The sequence below is a fragment of the Strigops habroptila genome, chromosome 5, assembly GCF_004027225.2.
Source record: "Strigops habroptila isolate Jane chromosome 5, bStrHab1.2.pri, whole genome shotgun sequence".
NCBI classification, from domain to species: domain Eukaryota; kingdom Metazoa; phylum Chordata; class Aves; order Psittaciformes; family Psittacidae; genus Strigops; species Strigops habroptila.
In genome coordinates, this window is record NC_044281.2 from 54,912,781 (window position 1) to 54,930,880 (window position 18,100).

The 18,100-nt window shown below is 46.2% G+C and overlaps 1 protein-coding gene and 1 non-coding gene across 6 annotated transcripts in view; one reads left to right on the top strand and one right to left on the bottom strand.

Moving 5' to 3' along the window:
- Positions 1–18,100, top strand: part of CLASP1 (cytoplasmic linker associated protein 1) — a 180,693-nt gene that overhangs the window by 38,092 nt on the left and 124,501 nt on the right. For all 5 annotated transcript variants that reach the window (XM_030488256.1, XM_030488257.1, XM_030488258.1 and 2 more), the window contains exons 3-8: positions 11,668–11,746; positions 12,000–12,103; positions 12,587–12,678; positions 12,766–12,841; positions 15,666–15,763; positions 16,963–17,030. In XM_030488256.1, coding sequence (XP_030344116.1) covers positions 11,668–11,746; positions 12,000–12,103; positions 12,587–12,678; positions 12,766–12,841; positions 15,666–15,763; positions 16,963–17,030 — 517 coding nt within the window. The remainder of the gene's footprint in view (positions 1–11,667; positions 11,747–11,999; positions 12,104–12,586; positions 12,679–12,765; positions 12,842–15,665; positions 15,764–16,962; positions 17,031–18,100) is intronic.
- On the bottom strand, positions 10,366–10,482 carry LOC115609161. The gene has a single exon (XR_003991772.1). It is a non-coding gene; the product is annotated as a U4atac minor spliceosomal RNA (small nuclear RNA).

Genomic DNA, 18,100 nt, shown 5'->3' on the forward strand with positions numbered 1-18,100 from the left:
TTGGTTTTTTCCCTTAAGAAAATGCTGACTCCTTCAAGCTGTACAAGATGACAAATTCCCCTCTCTTCCCTTGAGGTGTTTCTGGATTGGTTTTGGTTCTTTTTTTTTTCTTCCCTTCTCTCTCTCTTCTGTGAAGTGTCTCACCAGTTTAACAGCTCCCGGGACTGGAATGCTTCAGCCACAGGAACAAACACGGCATAGGTACTAATTGAGCTGAGTTTTACCAGTGTTAGCCCACCCTTGTGCTTCAAATTGGATCTTGAACCAGCTATTGCTAGGTTGCTCATCTAGGTCTGCCTGTGGCTGGGCTTCCCCAGGTGCCAATTGCATGAGGGTTTTTGTAGCAGTGGGTTTGCAACAGGACTACAATAGCCAGTATAATCCTTTGCAGGCAGATCTTGTTGAACAGCTGTCCTGTGGTAATCCGTCACCCATTTCAGACCTGGCATATCAAGCAAGTAGGATGATGTGAAATGTTATATGTATGGAATTGGGTTTTCCAGGCAGGTTGTTAAAAAAGCCTCAAGTACACAGTTGAACTGCCCCACAAGCGCATGACGCTTGGTGCATGTGATGTTCTACTTCAGAGCAGTTCTCCAGACATCTGCAACCTCTAAATGTCAAGGCAAGAAATCTACCCTTGCCTGCGTGTGGATGTCTCGCACCTTGGGTACTCATGGGTAGGTAGCTTGCCTCAGATTGCAAAACCTTTTTCGGTGTCTCACTGCATGCCATGAATCAATGTGGCCCAAGGGTGTGCCCTAATTTAGATGCATTGTGCTTCACTATGCTGTCATATAATTGAGTATATGTTGGAAACAACTAAAAAGGCGTCTGTTTTCAGTCTGAGGGAGGAAAACAGATGTTTTATTGTCTTATGAGAGCTGTGTAGAGTGATGTTCAGCTGTTGCTCCAAATCTCAGTGATGACAGCCAAAAGGGGTAAGGAACAGACATGTAGGTCAAAAAGAGTTGAGGAGATGAACATATTTAGGAAGGAGAAGAGCACTTATTTCCTGTGTAAGTGGCATGTGGGGTTTAGTTCTGGAGTGTGTGGAAAGGATTGCCCTCAAGTTAGCATTAGCTTTTAAATGGGCAGGGACAGAATATTTTTTTTTTCTTCCTTCATTATGATTACTGTTTCCAAGGCCAGACAGATCAAATTCTTGGAACATAGCTGCTTGCCAGAAGTTAAAAGGTATTAAAAATGATGTCTGAATTGATCAAGAACTGTGCTAAGAGCTGGGTGTAAGAGAGCCATGGTTGTGAGAGGCTTTCATGGACTACAGACTGGTTGGAGCTGCCAAGCCAGAAGCTGGGCCAGTTGTGGCACTTCTCAGTCAAATGTCCTTGTCTCCTTGCAGGATGACACAGTTGCTCATGCAAAGAGTGCATGGTGACAACTGACCAGCTTGCACATGGGCACTGGTGCCTATCTGCTGATCTGAGGTCTGGTTCTACCTGCGAGGCACACACAGGAGAGCTGGTCAGGACTGAGACTGTCCCTTTCCATGTTCAAGTGGCTCTTTGTTTTCTGGGATCCTGGCTTTAGCTGGAGTCGCTGGTATAGCACTCATAGTAAACCTGTGGAAGCTTTCCCTTTAAGTTGTTTGACATGCATTGAAAAACAGCATTTATCTGTACTTTGGGGGAAACTAAGAGGAATGATAAAAGAAAAAAGTGATATAGTCAACAGCTTAAACCAGCAGCTCCCTGTCTTCACTGACCTGTTTTGACAGTACTGAACAGTAAGCTGTGGGAAGCATCACATTTAGTGTTTGGGCCATGCCAGATCTTATGGCTGCTGTAGTTGTTGGGTGAGGTCTAGCTCAGGTGCACCCCTCACTGGTGTAGGAGAGACTGGGAAGTATTTTAACCTGTACCTTTAAGGATCATCCTCTAGGGTTTCTTGGGTGGGTCAGAAAAGTGAAATGCAGTCTCCTCTCCAAGGCTCACCTGTGAAGGACATACTGCTGAAGACTTCCCTTAAGGGTAGTGCTTGCTAATACCGCATGGGTCACTGCAGCTTCACCAGCCTGAAGGGGATGGGAGCAGAAGGTGTAGGTCCAGCAGAGAGGGCAGCATGTGTTGAGACATCCTCTATTCTTGAAAATGATGCTGCTTAGTCCCAGAGGCTGGTATCTGCTTCTTGGCATATTTAGCTCTTTCCTTCATGTATAAGGGTCCTGCTTGGTTCTGAAATCTCTTGAAACCTTGAATTTTTGTTTCCTCACCCAAGGTTTTGAAATAATTTCCTCTTGTGATGCTGGGCACTGGAAGAGCTGTCCTTGAATTATGAACAGCACTTGTTGGGCCTGTCATACGTAAAACTTGTCTGCAGATCTGCAGCACATGCTGCAAGAACATACTACTTTTTTGTTTTGGTGTTTCCTTAGTAGAAAGCTTTGCTTGATTCTCTTTTTACTGAGCTGCTGTGCTTGCTGCTGGGGCAGCCAGCTCTGTGCTAGCCTCATGCAGTAAGCTGTGTCTGTCTGCCCTGAGAGGTGATTTTCTTTGGCTTCAAATTTTTATTGTCTTATGGTTGCAGATGAGAACAAAAGCCTCTGTCTTTCACTTTGTGGTTAAGCATAGTCTGACTTTCATCTTTTCTTTCAACTGCACTCTCCAGCATAGTACTTGATGCTGTTCTTTCTGAATAGCAAAACCTTTGGGTTTTACTATTCAGAGCTATAAAATCAGTTGGTTATTTACTTGGTTGGTAGAGCACTACAGCACTAGCAGCACTTTCCTGCAGTTCTTAGCAATGCAAAGTGAACAAAGAACTCTTCAGGCAGAAACTGAGGGGACATTCCAAGTAGGGATTTTTGTAATTACTGAAGCTGGAATTTAGGCAGGATTGTAGAAGCCATTGCTTATGAGTTAAGAGGTTGTTAGAGGCTTTCCGTGTGGCTAGTAGGTCAGAGATTCAGCTTTTAGTCTCCTCTGGGTGAAAAGATTTCAGTGGGCTAAAGCAACAGCTTTGTAGCAACAGGATTCCTGCTCAAGTGATGCATTCCTCTGTGGAGGAAGCATTCCCTCCTGCCAACTGTGGCCCCTTTCTCTACCTAGCACCCGTCTCTTCACTTGTTTGGGCTATTGTATTTCTTCATGCGGCTAACAAAGGCATCTTGAGCCTTTCTTCTTTTCTCAGTAGAGTTCTTCATTGTTGTACTACAAGGTTGTTATGGATTGTCTGGAGACTTTTCATGGGTAAAGGAGCATATGGTAGATGCTGAGCAGGCAGTTTGACTGCGCAGGGCTGGGAGCTGCTGCAAAAGCTTCAGATCTTAGGGTGTTTCCAGAGTTTTGCAAAGGCTGTGGCTACTGAAAATGCTGTTGCAGTTTTAATTGCATGTGTTCTTGTCTTCCCAAACAAGGAAATAAAAAAGGTTCATTAGCTGTGATCTAGCAAGAGATGTCAGCATCTAGTAACTACCCTCTACTCTACTCAAATCAGCTTCTGTTGACTCCTCACCGCAGTGGCTGCTCAGCCTCCCTGAGAGATCCCCAGCTTTTTTGCACATTGCCAGTGGCTGGTGAGTCTTGGCTGTGCTTGCACCTATTTGAAGCCCCCCTCATGAGGCTGTCCAGCCTTTCATCACTGCTTTGCAGGATTGCTGTTCCTCATTAAAGCTTCTATTGAATGGTGTAATCTGGAATTGCAGATGTTCAGAAGCATGGGATCTAGTGGTCAAGGCGGGTAGCTGGATATTTGAGCACCCTCAAAATTCTCACTACTCTTAAGCTCTAAGGGAGCGGAGGCGACTGCTGGTGATTATCTGCTAGGTTGTGTTTGCCTTGTTTTTTCCAGATGCTGTCTAAACCCTCAGAAACACCTCTGTTTCAATTTTAAAATGTGCTGAGCACTTTCTATTCCTGTAGGTGTTAGCGATGGAGTCAGGGTCAGTGCTTCTGTGCTAGGAGCTTTGAGGTGCTCCAGCTAACATGTTTCTGCCTCAAGGCAGATTACCAGTGTGATTTCTCACTTTCTTCGTGCACTGTAGTAGGCTTTTGCCTCTAATGGAGGAGAAAACACTTTCATTAAGTAAACCAACCTGGTCTGTTAATAAGGCACATTGCTATACCAGCAACTTACTAGTCGCCATAATAAAGGCTTTCAGTTTTCTCATGAAAAACAGAGGAGAGTGTTGCAATGGCTTTTTTCCTTTCCCTCACATATTCTCATTGTCTTTCTGTAAGAGCAATCCTAGCACTCATTGTAAGATGCTTCATTTTGCCTTGAGCTCAGGAGATGCAGCTTGTCACCAAAGCTACAAGCTCATTCAAGGTTGTGGTGGGCCTGCTCCCCAGCTGATGCACGCAGGCGTGATCTCGTTGCTGCTCACAGCTCCAGCCATTTTTCCTTACTGACAGAGGACCTGGCTGTAAGTGCTCAGCTGGGGGCAATGGAAATGTACAGAATAGTGGCAGTGTTTGTGACTAAGATACTTAACTGCTTTGTGGTGAGAAACCAAAGGCAGTAGGAGTTGGTAGGAAAGGTGTGTTTGTTTTGATGATGTTTCACATGTAGGCAGTAAGCATTGAGTACTGCTGTGCAGATATCCATACCTGTAAGGTGCTGCAAAAAGAGGACTACCTTTCTGAAACCGTATTTGCTGCTGCTGGTTTTCAGCAGTGTTTGGGGTAACTGTGACAGGAAAGTGTGGTTTAAATTTGGACTCTGCCTTCAACTGCAGAGTCTCCTGATGTATCACTATGAGACTGAGCATGGACTGTAGTTTGTGTCAGTAGTGATTTACCTGCTCTGCTGTCCCAAGCTTTGACTCTGCCCAGGCTAGAAAAGCCACCAGTGCTCCACAGCAGTGACTCTGCAACTTTTGATTCCCTCTGTGTCCTTTGGACAGAGCCCAGTGGTCTCGTCATTGTTATACGTAGCCACTCAAGGACCAGTGCAGAATCCTTGCAAAAGAGGGTGGATTTGTTATTGTTTGGAACTCACTCCCTCCATTCCACTGAGCAGAGGCAGGGCAGGGAGCAGTCTGGCTGGGAGCTGACTTGCTTCAGCTCTTTCACCTAGGACGTGCTTGCCAGCTCTCCTGGAAGCAGATGTCCACATTTCACGATGATCATGTTCTTTTAAGCATCCCTTTGTTCTTCTCCTGAATTCCTGAAGTGATAACTTCTTGCTCTGTGGTGCATTTCCTTGAGTTGCTTTGAATTTTGCATGTATTCTTCCAAGTCTCTACCTCTTACATCAGGAGAAAGGTGCCCTTGTGTCCTAACAATAGTTGTAAAAATACATCTCTCTAGTGATAATTTCTGACAACTTTTTCTTAATACCTTCCAATATTACCTTAGTCCTTCTGGGATTTATTTCACTCTATTTCACCTGTGTGTTATTTACAGAGTTGCTCATCTGTTCCCAGGTCTGTAAATGAAGGAGAACTTTCAATAACCAGGTGTTTGGCTCATTTTACAAGTGCTGGTGCTTCCATTGGGTGTTTTGGTTCAGCTGTTTGCATCAGGCCCAGCAGTAAGCCCTGGCAGGCTGTCACTTGTCACGTGGGCTTTACTGTCCTCGGTCTCACAGTGCTGCATTGTTGTAGGGTAGGTGAGTTGGCATCAAATAGGCTGGTCCCCTGAATTTGGGGTGAGCAGCGGTCCTTAATCATAAGTGCTGCTTCTTGATATTTACAAGCAGTGGTTTAAAAGTGCTGAGATGTGCTCTGAACTCTGTGTTACATTGGAGCAGTGGGGGGATTAAGGGGATGGGCTGATCATGCTTCTCGTAGCCTCAGAAGACCTATGGCAAGTCGTGTTGCTTCTTGTGTTATACAAGTGAGATGTTTGCCAGAGGCTCAGATGGTTGTGATTGTAGTGTGGCAGCTGCAATAGTACTGACTGTCATCACAGTAAGGAAAGGGGCCTCTGTCAGTACAGAGTGGTGTTGGCATGGAGGTGCAAGGAAGATAAACTTGTAGGATGATGTTGAACAGAGGACTGAGGGGAGACCACAGGAATTGAGAGCCTGGGTGGAGATGTGCAGGGCAATCAGTACCCTCTGGATTTTCCTTTGAGATGGTGGCATGGCAGAGACAGCATGAGCAACCTGGGCTTTGCTGCCTTCAGAGAGGGCTGTTGTCATGGGCCATCTTATGGGCTGGTGTACAGCCAGGTATGAATCCACAGTGGGGAGGGAAAGAGCAGGATATCTCTGGATGTACTGCCAGAAGAAAAGGTCTTCAAGTATGAGGTAGGAAAGGCCAGGAATAGGGATATAGAGATGAAAGCTGTTGTGTGGTTTAAATCCTGTCAGGTGTGTAAGTGTGCTGCTAGTCTGATTTGCTGAACAGTTGCATGCTGTACTGTAAGGAGCTCCTCAGTGCTGATACTCTCCAGTGTACAGGATCTGGCCTTCCTGCCAGGAAAGGACAGAGTGCCAAGGCATGTTCCTGAGCCACTGTGACTGTTCTCAGCCATTGATACTTGTCTGTGTTTGATCCCGTCTTTCCTGATCTGGGCAGAATAACTCTGATCAGCTGTATAGGAGGACAGGAAAACCCTGTAAAAGGTTTCTGTAGCTCTTTTCCCGATTCTCCTAAATCCAAACCAGATGTCTGGTGTCTCCTCAGTATCTTAAAACAGAAGAAAAGTTGCTGTAAGATTGCTCTGCTCAGAAATTTTAATTCCCACATCAGTTAAATTTTCTTAATTTTACAGATTTAGGAATCTGTCTCTGTCGATGATGAGAAAGGGCATTTTTCCTCCAGGAAGCTACTCTAAGAGATTGCGGTCTGTGGAAAAACATACATATCCAAACCAGGCAGTATGGTTGGGGCATCGTTGTATTGAATGGCAAATGAATGGCCCAGTGTCCAAAATTGGTTGTGGATTTTGAAGATGGTGTCTGTGACAGTGTATGGTATCTCGTGGATCTAGACAAAGAACCCAGGAGTAACTATTTCAGACCTTCCCCTTGTTCAGCTCTTTGACCACAGCTTGTAGCCATGCCAGTAAAAGGAGTTGTGCTGCTGTTGCTGCCTTCTTGTTCACTGGTGTTGGTTTTGCAAATTGTGTTGTGCAGATCAGACACAGGTTGTATGAGCTATACTGGGATCATTGGGCTGGGGCGATGCACTCATGTTGCCAGTATGGATGTGATCCTGCCTTGGAACATGAAATGTTAACTGCTGCAGTGGCAGAAGGAGATGGACTCCTCCAGGGTGGATGTGGTTATGCTCATGTGCAGGTGGAATACAGCAGTCAGCATTTCATAAGATAACTTCATGTTTCTCTGTCTGCCAGGAGTTTTATTGTTGCTGTGCTGACCCAAAATATGCACCTGACTTCAAAACTGAAATTGTAAATGTCAGTTAACTTTAGCTCATTTGGTCTTGGGTGCCCAGTTGTGGAGGATGTTTCATGTCCTGAGGAATTAGAACTGCTCCCTGTCTGACTGATCAGCACTAGTCAGGCACATGGTGATGTGGGGCATTGATGCTTGTCTCGGGCTTCATGGTGTGTAATCTGATGTGTTCTCCTTTTTCACAAATATAGAAAGTTTACTTAAAGTATGCAAGTGCTTCTCCGTGTCTTTGTTTATGAATCCAAAAGATTATCTAAGCAAGTCTGCAAAAAAACCTGGTTGGATTATGTTTTTTTCTCATTGGGAATGAGAAGCCTGTCATCCACCTCTCTTCCCTCCTCTAAGAAACACCTGACAGACTCCAAAATGAAATAGCCAAGCTGTGTGTCACCAGTGTTGGAGATGAGGAAACTGAGCGTGTAAGCAAGCTGGGGTAAAACTCTATTTCCAGCATTCCCCTTTGGGTCCCAGCTGCCAGGAGTGGAAGCCAGCAGAGTGAAACCAGCCCACAGGGGTGTGCTGCTCAGTCCGTCGCTGATTCCCTGCAAGAGATGTGGAATAAAGGGGCAGCAGCCACCACATCTCTGCCTCATGTGGCATGGTGCAGAGAGTGCAGGAAGGGGCTCACCTCTTCCGCACTGCGGGCTAGAGCTGCCGTGTTGGTGGAGGCTGTCGGGGGAGCCTGAGGCTGTGGTTCACTCTGGGCCCTTTGTGTTGGATCAGCTGGTGTGAGATCCTGCAGCTGTTTTCTCACCCTTTTATGGGAGTGCATTTAGGTGTATCTTGTTTTACGCTGTGTTGGATGTGTGTGTTTGCTGTGCTGGGTGAGCATTTACTGTTAGAGCAGATGATGATAGGCTGTCTGCTCTCCGATACGTGGTGCTGCCTCCAGGCCTTTCAACACCACCCAGGTATTAAAGGATGGATGCTTTGAGTTCTTTGAGATAAGTTTTTGATGACCTCTTAAAAAAGTATTTTCTATGTTGGGAAAGGCTGTGTTGCATCTTGGGAACTAACAAGAACCTTCTTTACTGTGAATGATGGTGCTTTGAGACCTGATAGTTAGAGGGAGGAAGGAGAAGGTCTTGCTGGCAGTGCTCTGAGACATTACAGAGCAGCAGCTGCAGATGCCAATTGAGCTGAATCTGAATGGCACAAATTGCTTTATTGACTGTCTTGGGGAACCTCGGGAGTCAAATAAGCAAAGCAGCAGAGCTGCAGACCTAGGACTGTTGTGTTTCTGCAATGGGTTTGGGAGGACCAAGATCACAATTTCTTGAGCCTGTATAAAGTAGAGGGCTGAAAGCAGCCACTGCTAACCTGGTATTTTCTCAGTTGAGGGCTGGAGGCCTCTGTGCTACTAGAGGTACTGGTGAGTTGAGTCCTGCCTTGCTTGGAGTATGAAGCAAGACCTGTGCTGATGTAAAGGCCTGGAATAGCTCCATAGTTATTGGCACTGCAGCATTGCCTGAGATTTTGGATGCACAACTGCCCTTCCTGTGTCTTAGTGTCGAGCAGTGCCTGCAGCTGGCTTCCCGGGGAGGGCTGTGCTGCGAGATGACAGCAGTGGTGGCTGCTCAAAGGGCCCCTCACTGCTCTGGACCTGTGTGACAGTCTCCCTGCTCCTGAGGTTCCTCCTGGTCATTGGTGTGTGTTAATTCAGGCAGAGCTTGAGGAACTGCTTCAATGGTAAACTGAGGGTGGGCTCTTCAGTGCAGTGAATCCAGTGCAGCAACGGCTGGAATTCAATTGTCAGTCATGCCTTGGGTTTTCTGTTATCTAATGGATCCATTGGGTCTCTCAATCCATACAGGTTTTCAACTTTCTACCTCTGACCTTCAGCAGTTAGAGGCAGGTGGCACACTGGAGTTGGTAATGAATCCATTATGGTAGGGAATAACACCTGGTCAACTCCAGTGGTTGCTTCCTCAGTAGCTGTCCACAATGTAATCACTGTGCTAATTAGCTCTCCATTTCTATAAGCACGACAGCCAAAAGTCTTGGGAGGCTTAGCTCATGCTCCCTGTCTGATCCTGCAGGGATAGCTGGCTATGTTTACACTGTGCTTGTGTTTCCTTCGTGTTTCAGTGATGAGTTCCCCATGCTCTTTCTGGCTTGCAGGCAGTTTGGAGAAGAGGTGCCCTTCTCCTGGGATCAGATTTATCCCTGGGGCACACTTCCAGAATTGCAGGCAGCAGACTTAATCCTCTGTGCAGGGTGCTGCTGTGATGGGACCCTGATCAGAGAGCTGTGAGTGATGGCTGGCATTCTGAGTCCCAGTGGCTTTCCTTAAAAGTCTCTCGGCTGATGAGGATCTAAAGCCCATTCCCTTGCCTGGGCTGTGCTGCCATACCCCAGCCAGGAGCTGAGTGAGCTGAGCCGGCAGTGACTGGGGTTCAGGCAGCTGATGAGCATTTGGTGAAGGTAGATTAAATCTGGTGTGCAAGATGAACGTGAAAATGTAACACGGCTTATAAAAGCATGAGGAAAACTCTCCTCTGGCATATACAGATAGACTCTAGATATTGATAGCATGCTGCTAATGATGCTGAATTGCCAAAAAAAATAAAATTATGGTTGAAGGATCTTTCTCTGTGATGGGACAAAACTGCAGGAGCTGCGTGGAGAGGGTGAAGTGGTATGTTGGGAGAAGTCAGGATCCAGGTGCTTGTGTTTGAGAAGTTTCTTTTTAGGAGGCTGGAGTAGGCTGTTTCCTCTGCACTGTTCAGAGCTCCCTTGCTGAATTTGGAGCCAATCCCTGTGACAAGCTGAAGCTTGGGTTACACACCCAGGGGGCACAGCAGCCATGGCAGGTCCAGGAGGAGGGTTAAAGTCGGGTACTCTCTCTGCTCGAGAAGAACAGCAGGGAGAGAAAGGACGTACAGACAGGGGTACCCTTCTCTGTTGCCTGTCGGCACCACGCGTTCAAGACACTGCACCCAGGACTGCTGCGGCAGGCTGCGGTCAGGAGCAGCGTGCCGAGTGAGACCCGTATAGCGGTGGCAGTAGTGAACGCCCCGGGCACACGCCGCGGTGCGAGGTTCCAAAAATTGCGCCGCGCACGCGGCGGGCGCTGGTGTGTTGTTTTAGGCGTTAGCAGTGCTACCCTCGCCACGCGCTCATCGGGCAGCCACGCAACCCCCAGATAAGGACGGTTAAGCGAGGGTTGCGGCGCGCTCCCGGCACGGGAAAGCTGACCGCGCCCTAGGTCCGGGCGAGGGGCGGCGCGCCGCCAGACCCGCTCCCCCGCCGCCCGGCCGCGGGGCGCGCTCCGCTCAGCGCGGCGCGGAGAGCGGCGCTGCCGACTCGCCTGCGGCCCCGGTGGAAGCCGTTTTGTCGGCTATGGGGCGCTACCCAGAGTGCTCCGCGCCACCCAGGCTGCTATTTGCATAAGGGGCTGGCCAGCCGCGCCGGGAGGCGGTGGCGGCGGAGCGCGCCCCCTGTCGGCCGCCCGCCCGCGGCGCTGCCCGGCACGGCCGCCCCGTGGATGTGTGGATGGATGGATGGATGGATGTATATAGATGGTACAGGGTCCGCAGGGAGCGGGGCTGCACTGTGCAGCCCTGGTAGCACTGCCGCAGGAGCCTGGCCGTCCGTAACACTTCTGTGGATTACAAACTTCTGTGCTTCACTCTAAAGACTTATGGAGAGATATCTCATACCAGAACTATCAGAGTCTACAGGGTCTTGCCAAGTATTTAGTATACAAGTGACAAGGTATATTCAGTATGCAGTGGTTTTGTTTTGTAGTTATTAAATGGTGTTAATCAGAGTGGGTTTTCTGATCTGCAACCTGTCCTGAAGCTTCTCTCGCACAAGGTGCCTTTCCCTTGGCTTCAGTTGGATCATGAAAGTGTTAGGTTTAATTTCTGCAAGTCAGTAATTAAGCAGCTGTTAGTGCACATCATTTTCTAATTATAATTACAATAAGTATAATAATTACAGTTAGCTAGAAATGTTGGCTACAGCAAATACTGCAATTGTTACGCATATGATATGTGTATGTTGCACATATGTATGAATTCAGCATTGAGTGGCAGTTACAGTTGTTGGCTTTGCCAAGTTCTTGGTGGTGAATTTTGGCTTGTAGATGCCACAGGGAAGCAATGATCTGGGGACTTTTCTGTTTGCAAGCCACTTGGCTTGTTTGTCAGAAGCCACGAAAAGAGGAGTTGTGTGTACCTGTACAGTGCTGGTATCTGAGTGGTGCCAGTGGCATGGATGGGAAGGGGCCTTTCTCCCCGGGGGAGCATGTGCCGGCACTCCCATCTCTCAGGTGTGTTGGCCGAGGCCAGGAGCAAAGTGTTGCATGCTAAAACACTGTCTGTCCTGTGCTTGCAGGTGGTTCTCCTGGGGATTGACATAATTTCTGCACTAGTATCCCGCTTGCAAGATCGCTTCAAGGCCCAAATTGGCACAGGTAAGGGCTCTGTGCGCGTGTGTGTGGTGGAGGGATGTCATCATTGCTCAGTTGAGATCTGCTCTAGCTGCTGTATGCAAAAGCAGCTTTCTCTCCAGGAGAGCACCTGGGAGGCTCTTGGTGGTTTCAGGCTCTGCTGAAGGGTGGGAAGGCTGGTCCCTCCATCCAGGCAGGGAGAGAGCAGAGGAGCTGTGCCACTGTGACAGTTTTCTTTGGAGGGATTTGGATGTTCACGGTTTTTTTCTTTCCTCAGTGCTGCCAAGTTTACTTGATAGGCTGGGAGACTCTAAGGACTCAGTGAGGGAGCAGGATCAGACCTTGCTGCTGAAAATCATGGAACAAGCTGCTAACCCTCAGGTATGTTTGACAGCCCTTTGCAGTGTGAGTGAGTGACTGCTTAAAAAGGAGAACTTTTCTGTCAGAGGATTTCCTCCTGGGGCTCTGTCTGAAGTGGCTTTGTCTCCCTATGCCTTGTTATGAGATATTTGCTTCTCTTGGGAATGCTGTTGCATGTCAGGATACACGTGGGAGTGTCAGTGGATTTCCCAAGTATGGGGTGGGTGGATGTCAGAGTAGTTGTTCTGGGTCTTTGGTAGGTACTTGCTTTCGGTAAGTAAAAGTATTTTTTTCAACTAGTGGGGAATTACTGTGAAGTCAGCACAGAACAAAGAATGTCAGATCTAAAACTGTCTTTCATCTTCTTGTCCTGTTCTGCTTGGATGGGTGTAAAGCTTACATTTAAGCTCCAGAGATGTTATGGTATATATCTGCGAAGAAAGAATCTGTGTCTTCCCTCACCTCCTTTCTTTCCTGTCTCACCTCATTTTCTGTCTTCCACAGTACGTGTGGGACAGGATGCTAGGAGGATTCAAACACAAGAATTTCCGGACAAGAGAAGGGATTTGCCTCTGCCTTATTGCAACACTCAATGCGTAAGTCAGAACCTCCTGCAAACCTATATTATGTACGCAAGCCTGGTCTGTGACTCACACCAGCACTCTCTTGTTCTTTATTCCCAGATCTGGAGCTCAGAGTTTAACACTGAGTAAGATAGTGCCACATATATGTAACTTACTTGGAGATCCAAACAGCCAGGTAAGCTTTTGTTGTGAGTCATGTCTAAAGGTTGTGCTGATTTGCCTTGTTGGTAAGCAGGGCTCTGCGTTCTACCTGGTAAATTAGCTAGTTGTGCTGCTGGTGGTGAGCTCTGAACAATGCTGTTCATGAAGAGCCCTTTTTGAAGAGCCCTTTCTGAAGTGGTATGATTTGAAGTATTGCCTAAACCAGCACAGCAATTACTCCAAGAGTTCAAAAGAACAATATGAGTCTGTAGATGATATGAACAGAGCGGGAAACCTTTGTGGGAAGGGAACTTCTGTGATTTACAGCCTGAATGCAGGGGAGGCTGCAGGGAACCCTCTGGGCTTGGTGCAGCATCCTTCATCTTCAGAGAAGAACCAGTCTGGGCAGGGAGGACAGATAACACCGGTTGGACGGCCTGGCCATGTGCACTGCCAGAAGTTGTACAGGAAGATTCTGAATAAAGGGTGGAAGGAAGGCAAGCCATACTGGAACCTTAAATCTGTGATGCAAGCCAAATGAAAATACATGTTGAAAGGATTCTGTCACTTCTATGTGCTTTTTGTCCTGCCCTGGACAGGACCTGACCTGAAATTAGATGCAAATGTATGAGGTTAGAGAGAAGGGGGGGATGTCGGGGAGGGAAAGCTGGGTATAAACTTGTCATATAACATGTACTAGCAGATTTTGAATATTCCTTTTGCCCTCCCAGCATGGGTGATACATGTGATCCAGGTCTGGTGTGGGTGTTTAGCTGTAAGGAAGTATGAGGTGGCCAACTGGGGAATGGGTTTGCATTGTTCAGGGAGTTAGCTGTAGTCCTATGGCTGTTGGGGCCTCCCCTTGCTGAAGAGGATGACTGAACATGGAGCAGCCTTCCTTTACTGATTGTGCCAATGCAGGAGGATCAACCTGTTACCCCAAGAAGCTTCTGAGAAAGTGTAATATTCAGCGTCCTTTGTAGTTCTGAGCTGTGACTGAGCAAGCTGTTATTCTTCAAGGGGTACTAGTTTAGGACTTGGACTTGTGGCACAGACACACGCCTTGGTCCTGCCACTGGTGAGCTAGTAAATGAATTGGAAAGAGCACTGAGACATGTTTTGCCTCTGCAGTGCCTCTTCCACGTGCCTGACTCAGCTCATTATCCCAGTACCTAGCTGCAGGGGGAGATGAGGCTGATCTCTTGCGCCTTCTCCTGGGTTCGGTTCCTCATCCCCAGAAAGCCCATGCCCGAACTGGTCAGATGAATGGCTGTCAAAGTGTCTCCTGGTTGAGCAGCCCCTGCTCTGGGGCAGGGGCTGGTCCTGGGCTCTCCTAGAGCCGCTTCTGTGCTGCCGGTGCCTTCTGAGGCTGGGGGACCTGATGCTCGGTCAATGCTGCCCTCTCATGGTGAGAGATGATGGAAAAACACAGATCCAGGTCGAGTGCAGTGTTTTCCCTTTTGTTGTGGACGTGGAAGCTGTTCTGTTACTGCCCTTTTCAGAAAGAGTAGTTTTATTGTTTTCTACTAGCATCTGGTATGACAACAGTGTTTAAACTATGATTGGGTAATGCTCAATTTTATTTTTGAGTAAAGCTTTGTAGTTGCTGTCACAGACTAAACCTAGTGTGATAGTAGTGGCTCCCTGCTTTACCCAGTGTGGGGTTTACCCAGTCCTGCAACTGTACCTCTGGTTAACTTTATACACAGTCCTTCCAGATCATGCAGCCACGGCCCTGCTGCTGGTTTGTGGGCCTTGGCCCCGGGGCAGGGGGCTCACTGCAGGTGTGTGAGATGCCACTCATGCACCGCAACCTCTCCTCCCTGGCTGTTGGAGGCAGAGCAAGGCTGGGTTAGGGTCTGTATACCCAGAAACTGAGGACATCAGAGAGTCTCTCCTGAATTGTGCCAAGAAGTCCTGCCTGGTTGCGTACGGGGCTGATGGGCAGAGAGAAGAGAGGCAAGATCACCGAGTTAAGGGCTGGTGTGAATGAAGGCAGGGGTTTGGGAACTGGCAGTTACCTGCTGAATGGGAAAGCGGTGGAGTACAGTGGGGCAAGATGAGCGTGAGTCAAGGGTTTTGGGTTTTTTGTCTAGGAAGCAGGGCACATATACCTGCCCTTTGACTCTCACCTATAGGCAATTCTAGCTTTTGCCCACAAAATATCCTGTGTCTAGTCCTGATTTATGCTTGTGCTTTGGTAATGCCAGGCCATCTTCTAAGAAGCAGAAGTGCATGGCTCTGCAGGTATTCCTGTAGGCAAAGCAGATAGTTTACCTTCTCTGCCTGCTGTGTCTGATGGAGAAAGGGGTCCAGTCTGAAAGGTGACACTTTAATCAGATTTGTGGCTCTTCTGTTGGGTGATGTGCTCAGCAATTTCTTGCAAATCAGTTTAGAAAACATGCAGAATTCATGGTGATTGATTACTCTTCCCTCCATATTTTGTTATCAACACAGAAACATGCGTTTGTAAGATGGCATTAAAAATTGGTTTCTTTATAACATACTAGCAATATAAGGTCTATTTGTGTGTGTGTCCTTGATTTTTTTTTTTTATCTATCAAATATCTGTTGCATACAACGGGTGGAGTTTGGCAAAGCCAGCTGGGCTTCCTGTGTGTATCCCTGTGTATGAAACTTTTCATCTTATGTCTTGACTGCCATTTCAGTTAAATTAGACCTCTTGATACTGCTAATGTCTGAAATGCAGGGATGGAAGCTCCTTCCTGAACACTGTGGTAATGGCTATAATGGCAACTTTGTTGCTGAGAAATATGCAAATTTCTTCCTCCGAGGTAGGACAGGGATTATTGAAATTACAAAGATGACTGATTTCTTCTCTCATGTCTCACATTCAGGTTCGAGATGCAGCAATAAACAGCCTTGTGGAAATTTACAGACATGTTGGTGAACGTGTAAGGGCTGATCTCAGTAAAAAAGGATTACCCCAATCTCGGTAAGTTGATAATGTCCTTATGTCTTCACTATTTTTGGGCTGCTTTTTATTCCCTTCCTTCCTTTAAAAGGCTTCAGGAGCTGCATAACTGAACCTTTTCCTGGGATCAGGGTTGTTTTGCGTGTGTTTTTTATATCATACAAACACTCAGGTTTCCCTTAATGTGGATCCTGTACCTTTGGCCAAGGATGCCACAGCATCTTTGGAAACCCAATAACATAACAGATGTGTAGTTAACTGATTTAAGATTTAATGTGATTTATTTTTTTCTGTATGTTCTGCATGTGTAGAGGGGACACCTCAGGGTAGCCTGTGTTTATGCAACTTAGAAGAAGAAAAACCAATATAGTCAATATCAGTTCCAAGACTTTATTAAAAATAAAAACAAACCAAAAGCTAAAAAACCCATCTCCCCAAAACCCCCAACAGACCACACCACACAAAAACCCCCTAATTCCACCCCCGAACCCCAATAAAAAAACCACCCCAGAACCCAAGCCCTATCTCTCTGTGTCTACCACTTTAGGTGCAGTAAGAAGCTGCTCCATGTTTTGCCAAAACATTCAGTGCACAGGGTGGAGTATGGTTAGACCTGAGGATGGAGATGATGGCAGTGTGTCAATGCACAGAGGGAGGAGGAAAGAGGTTATTTCAGAGGTGGGGTGCACGCAAGGGGAGGCAGTACTGTTGCCTTTGTTCTCCGCTGAAAATACCTCCTGCTACAATGTGGCTTAAAGTAATAAATTCTCTGGGAAGGATTAATGAGATGTAATAAGGATCTTCTGCTCCACCAGGCCTGTGACACAAATGGCGAAAGAAGCATCAGGGCCAAAGACAAATGTTGTGTGGAGTTGGTTTTTTAGGGGTGGGTTTTGTGGTATTTCTGCAAATAGTTAAGATAGGCGAAGTGGTAATGAACTGGAAATGCATCTAGAATTAGACATGTTATGTCTTCAGTATTATAGTATTTCCAATTATATCTTACACCTCTGTAGTATCAGTTGTTTCTCAGTTTTTCTTATCTGCTGTTGTGTGCTGTGATACTTTTTTAATTTTCAAATAACTTCCCTCCTCACTGACATTTTGGACAGTGCTCCCAATGACCTGAGTGAAGCAACATTCATCCTTTAACATCTTAATTTAAGAGATTCCTAAAAATTAAATTAATCTCATTGTGTATTTCTTTAACTTTCAAACAGGTTGAATGTAATTTTTACAAAATTTGATGAGGTCCAGAAATCTGGAAACATGATCCAGAGTTCAAGTGGTGAGTAGAAGTATTTGCATTTTCTTCTTGGTGTTTTTAGCAGTTTTCAATTGGTGAGGCATTCAAATGGACACAGAGCAATCATTCTGTTAAGGGAAAAAAGTATGGGTGATTGTTCAGAAATATATACCTAGGTTTTGCAGCACATAAAATTGATGTTCAGTTAATCTGCTCTGTCTTCATAGTAGTATTGGAAGAAGAATGTTCCTAGTAGTATTGGAAGGAGAATGAAGCTTAGGTTTCAAGAACAGAAGGTGTTAGAGCTGTCCTTCTTTTCCTCTTGAGTTTCATTAGGGAAATACATCTGTTAAAGATGCACATGGACTTGAAGTTGTTCATAAGGTAAATTAAATAGTAATTTAAGAGAAGAAGAAGCCTTTTTAGTTTAGTGCTCTAAATAGCACAGAAATTGTACATATTAATGTAGTAATGTTCCATTTAAAGCTCATATTGTTTAGGGATTGTATTTTGCAATTACGAAGTTTATTTAATTTGTATGTTTATGACTGATAGTCAGAGACCCGTATCAGAGCCTTAATTCTGTCCTCCTTGTCTCAGACTAATAGTTTGCTGATTTTAAAAACAAGTATTTATTACTGCTTTTCTTATAGGTAAGCTTATGAGCTAGAAAGTATTTTTAAGAAGTATCACTCATTTTTTAGGAATAGAGTTTTGAGAGAATTCTTGGTGAGGGAATTCATTTTTTTGCCAACAGCTGAGTAGAGCAGAGATGAAGAACATGGGTTCAGTGCTGTGGGTTCCTATCAAGCTCACACCCCCCACAAGGCGAGAGCAGGAGAGGTGATGTCCCCAGTCTTTCCCACCATGCTCTCAGAAACCAAGAGAACAGAGAGGTCTCTGCTCTTTTAAATTGGAAAAAATATCTTTTTCACTTCTGGGCACCATTCTTCTTGCCATATCAATTTTAAAAATACAGTAAACTTCATTCCTGCAGGAACTAATAAAATTGACTTATTTGAAAAGTCTGAAGTTGTATCTTGGATTATTCAGAAATGTGGTGCGATATTCTCTTATATGTTTGGGAACATGAAGACCTCGTGCAGGTTCTT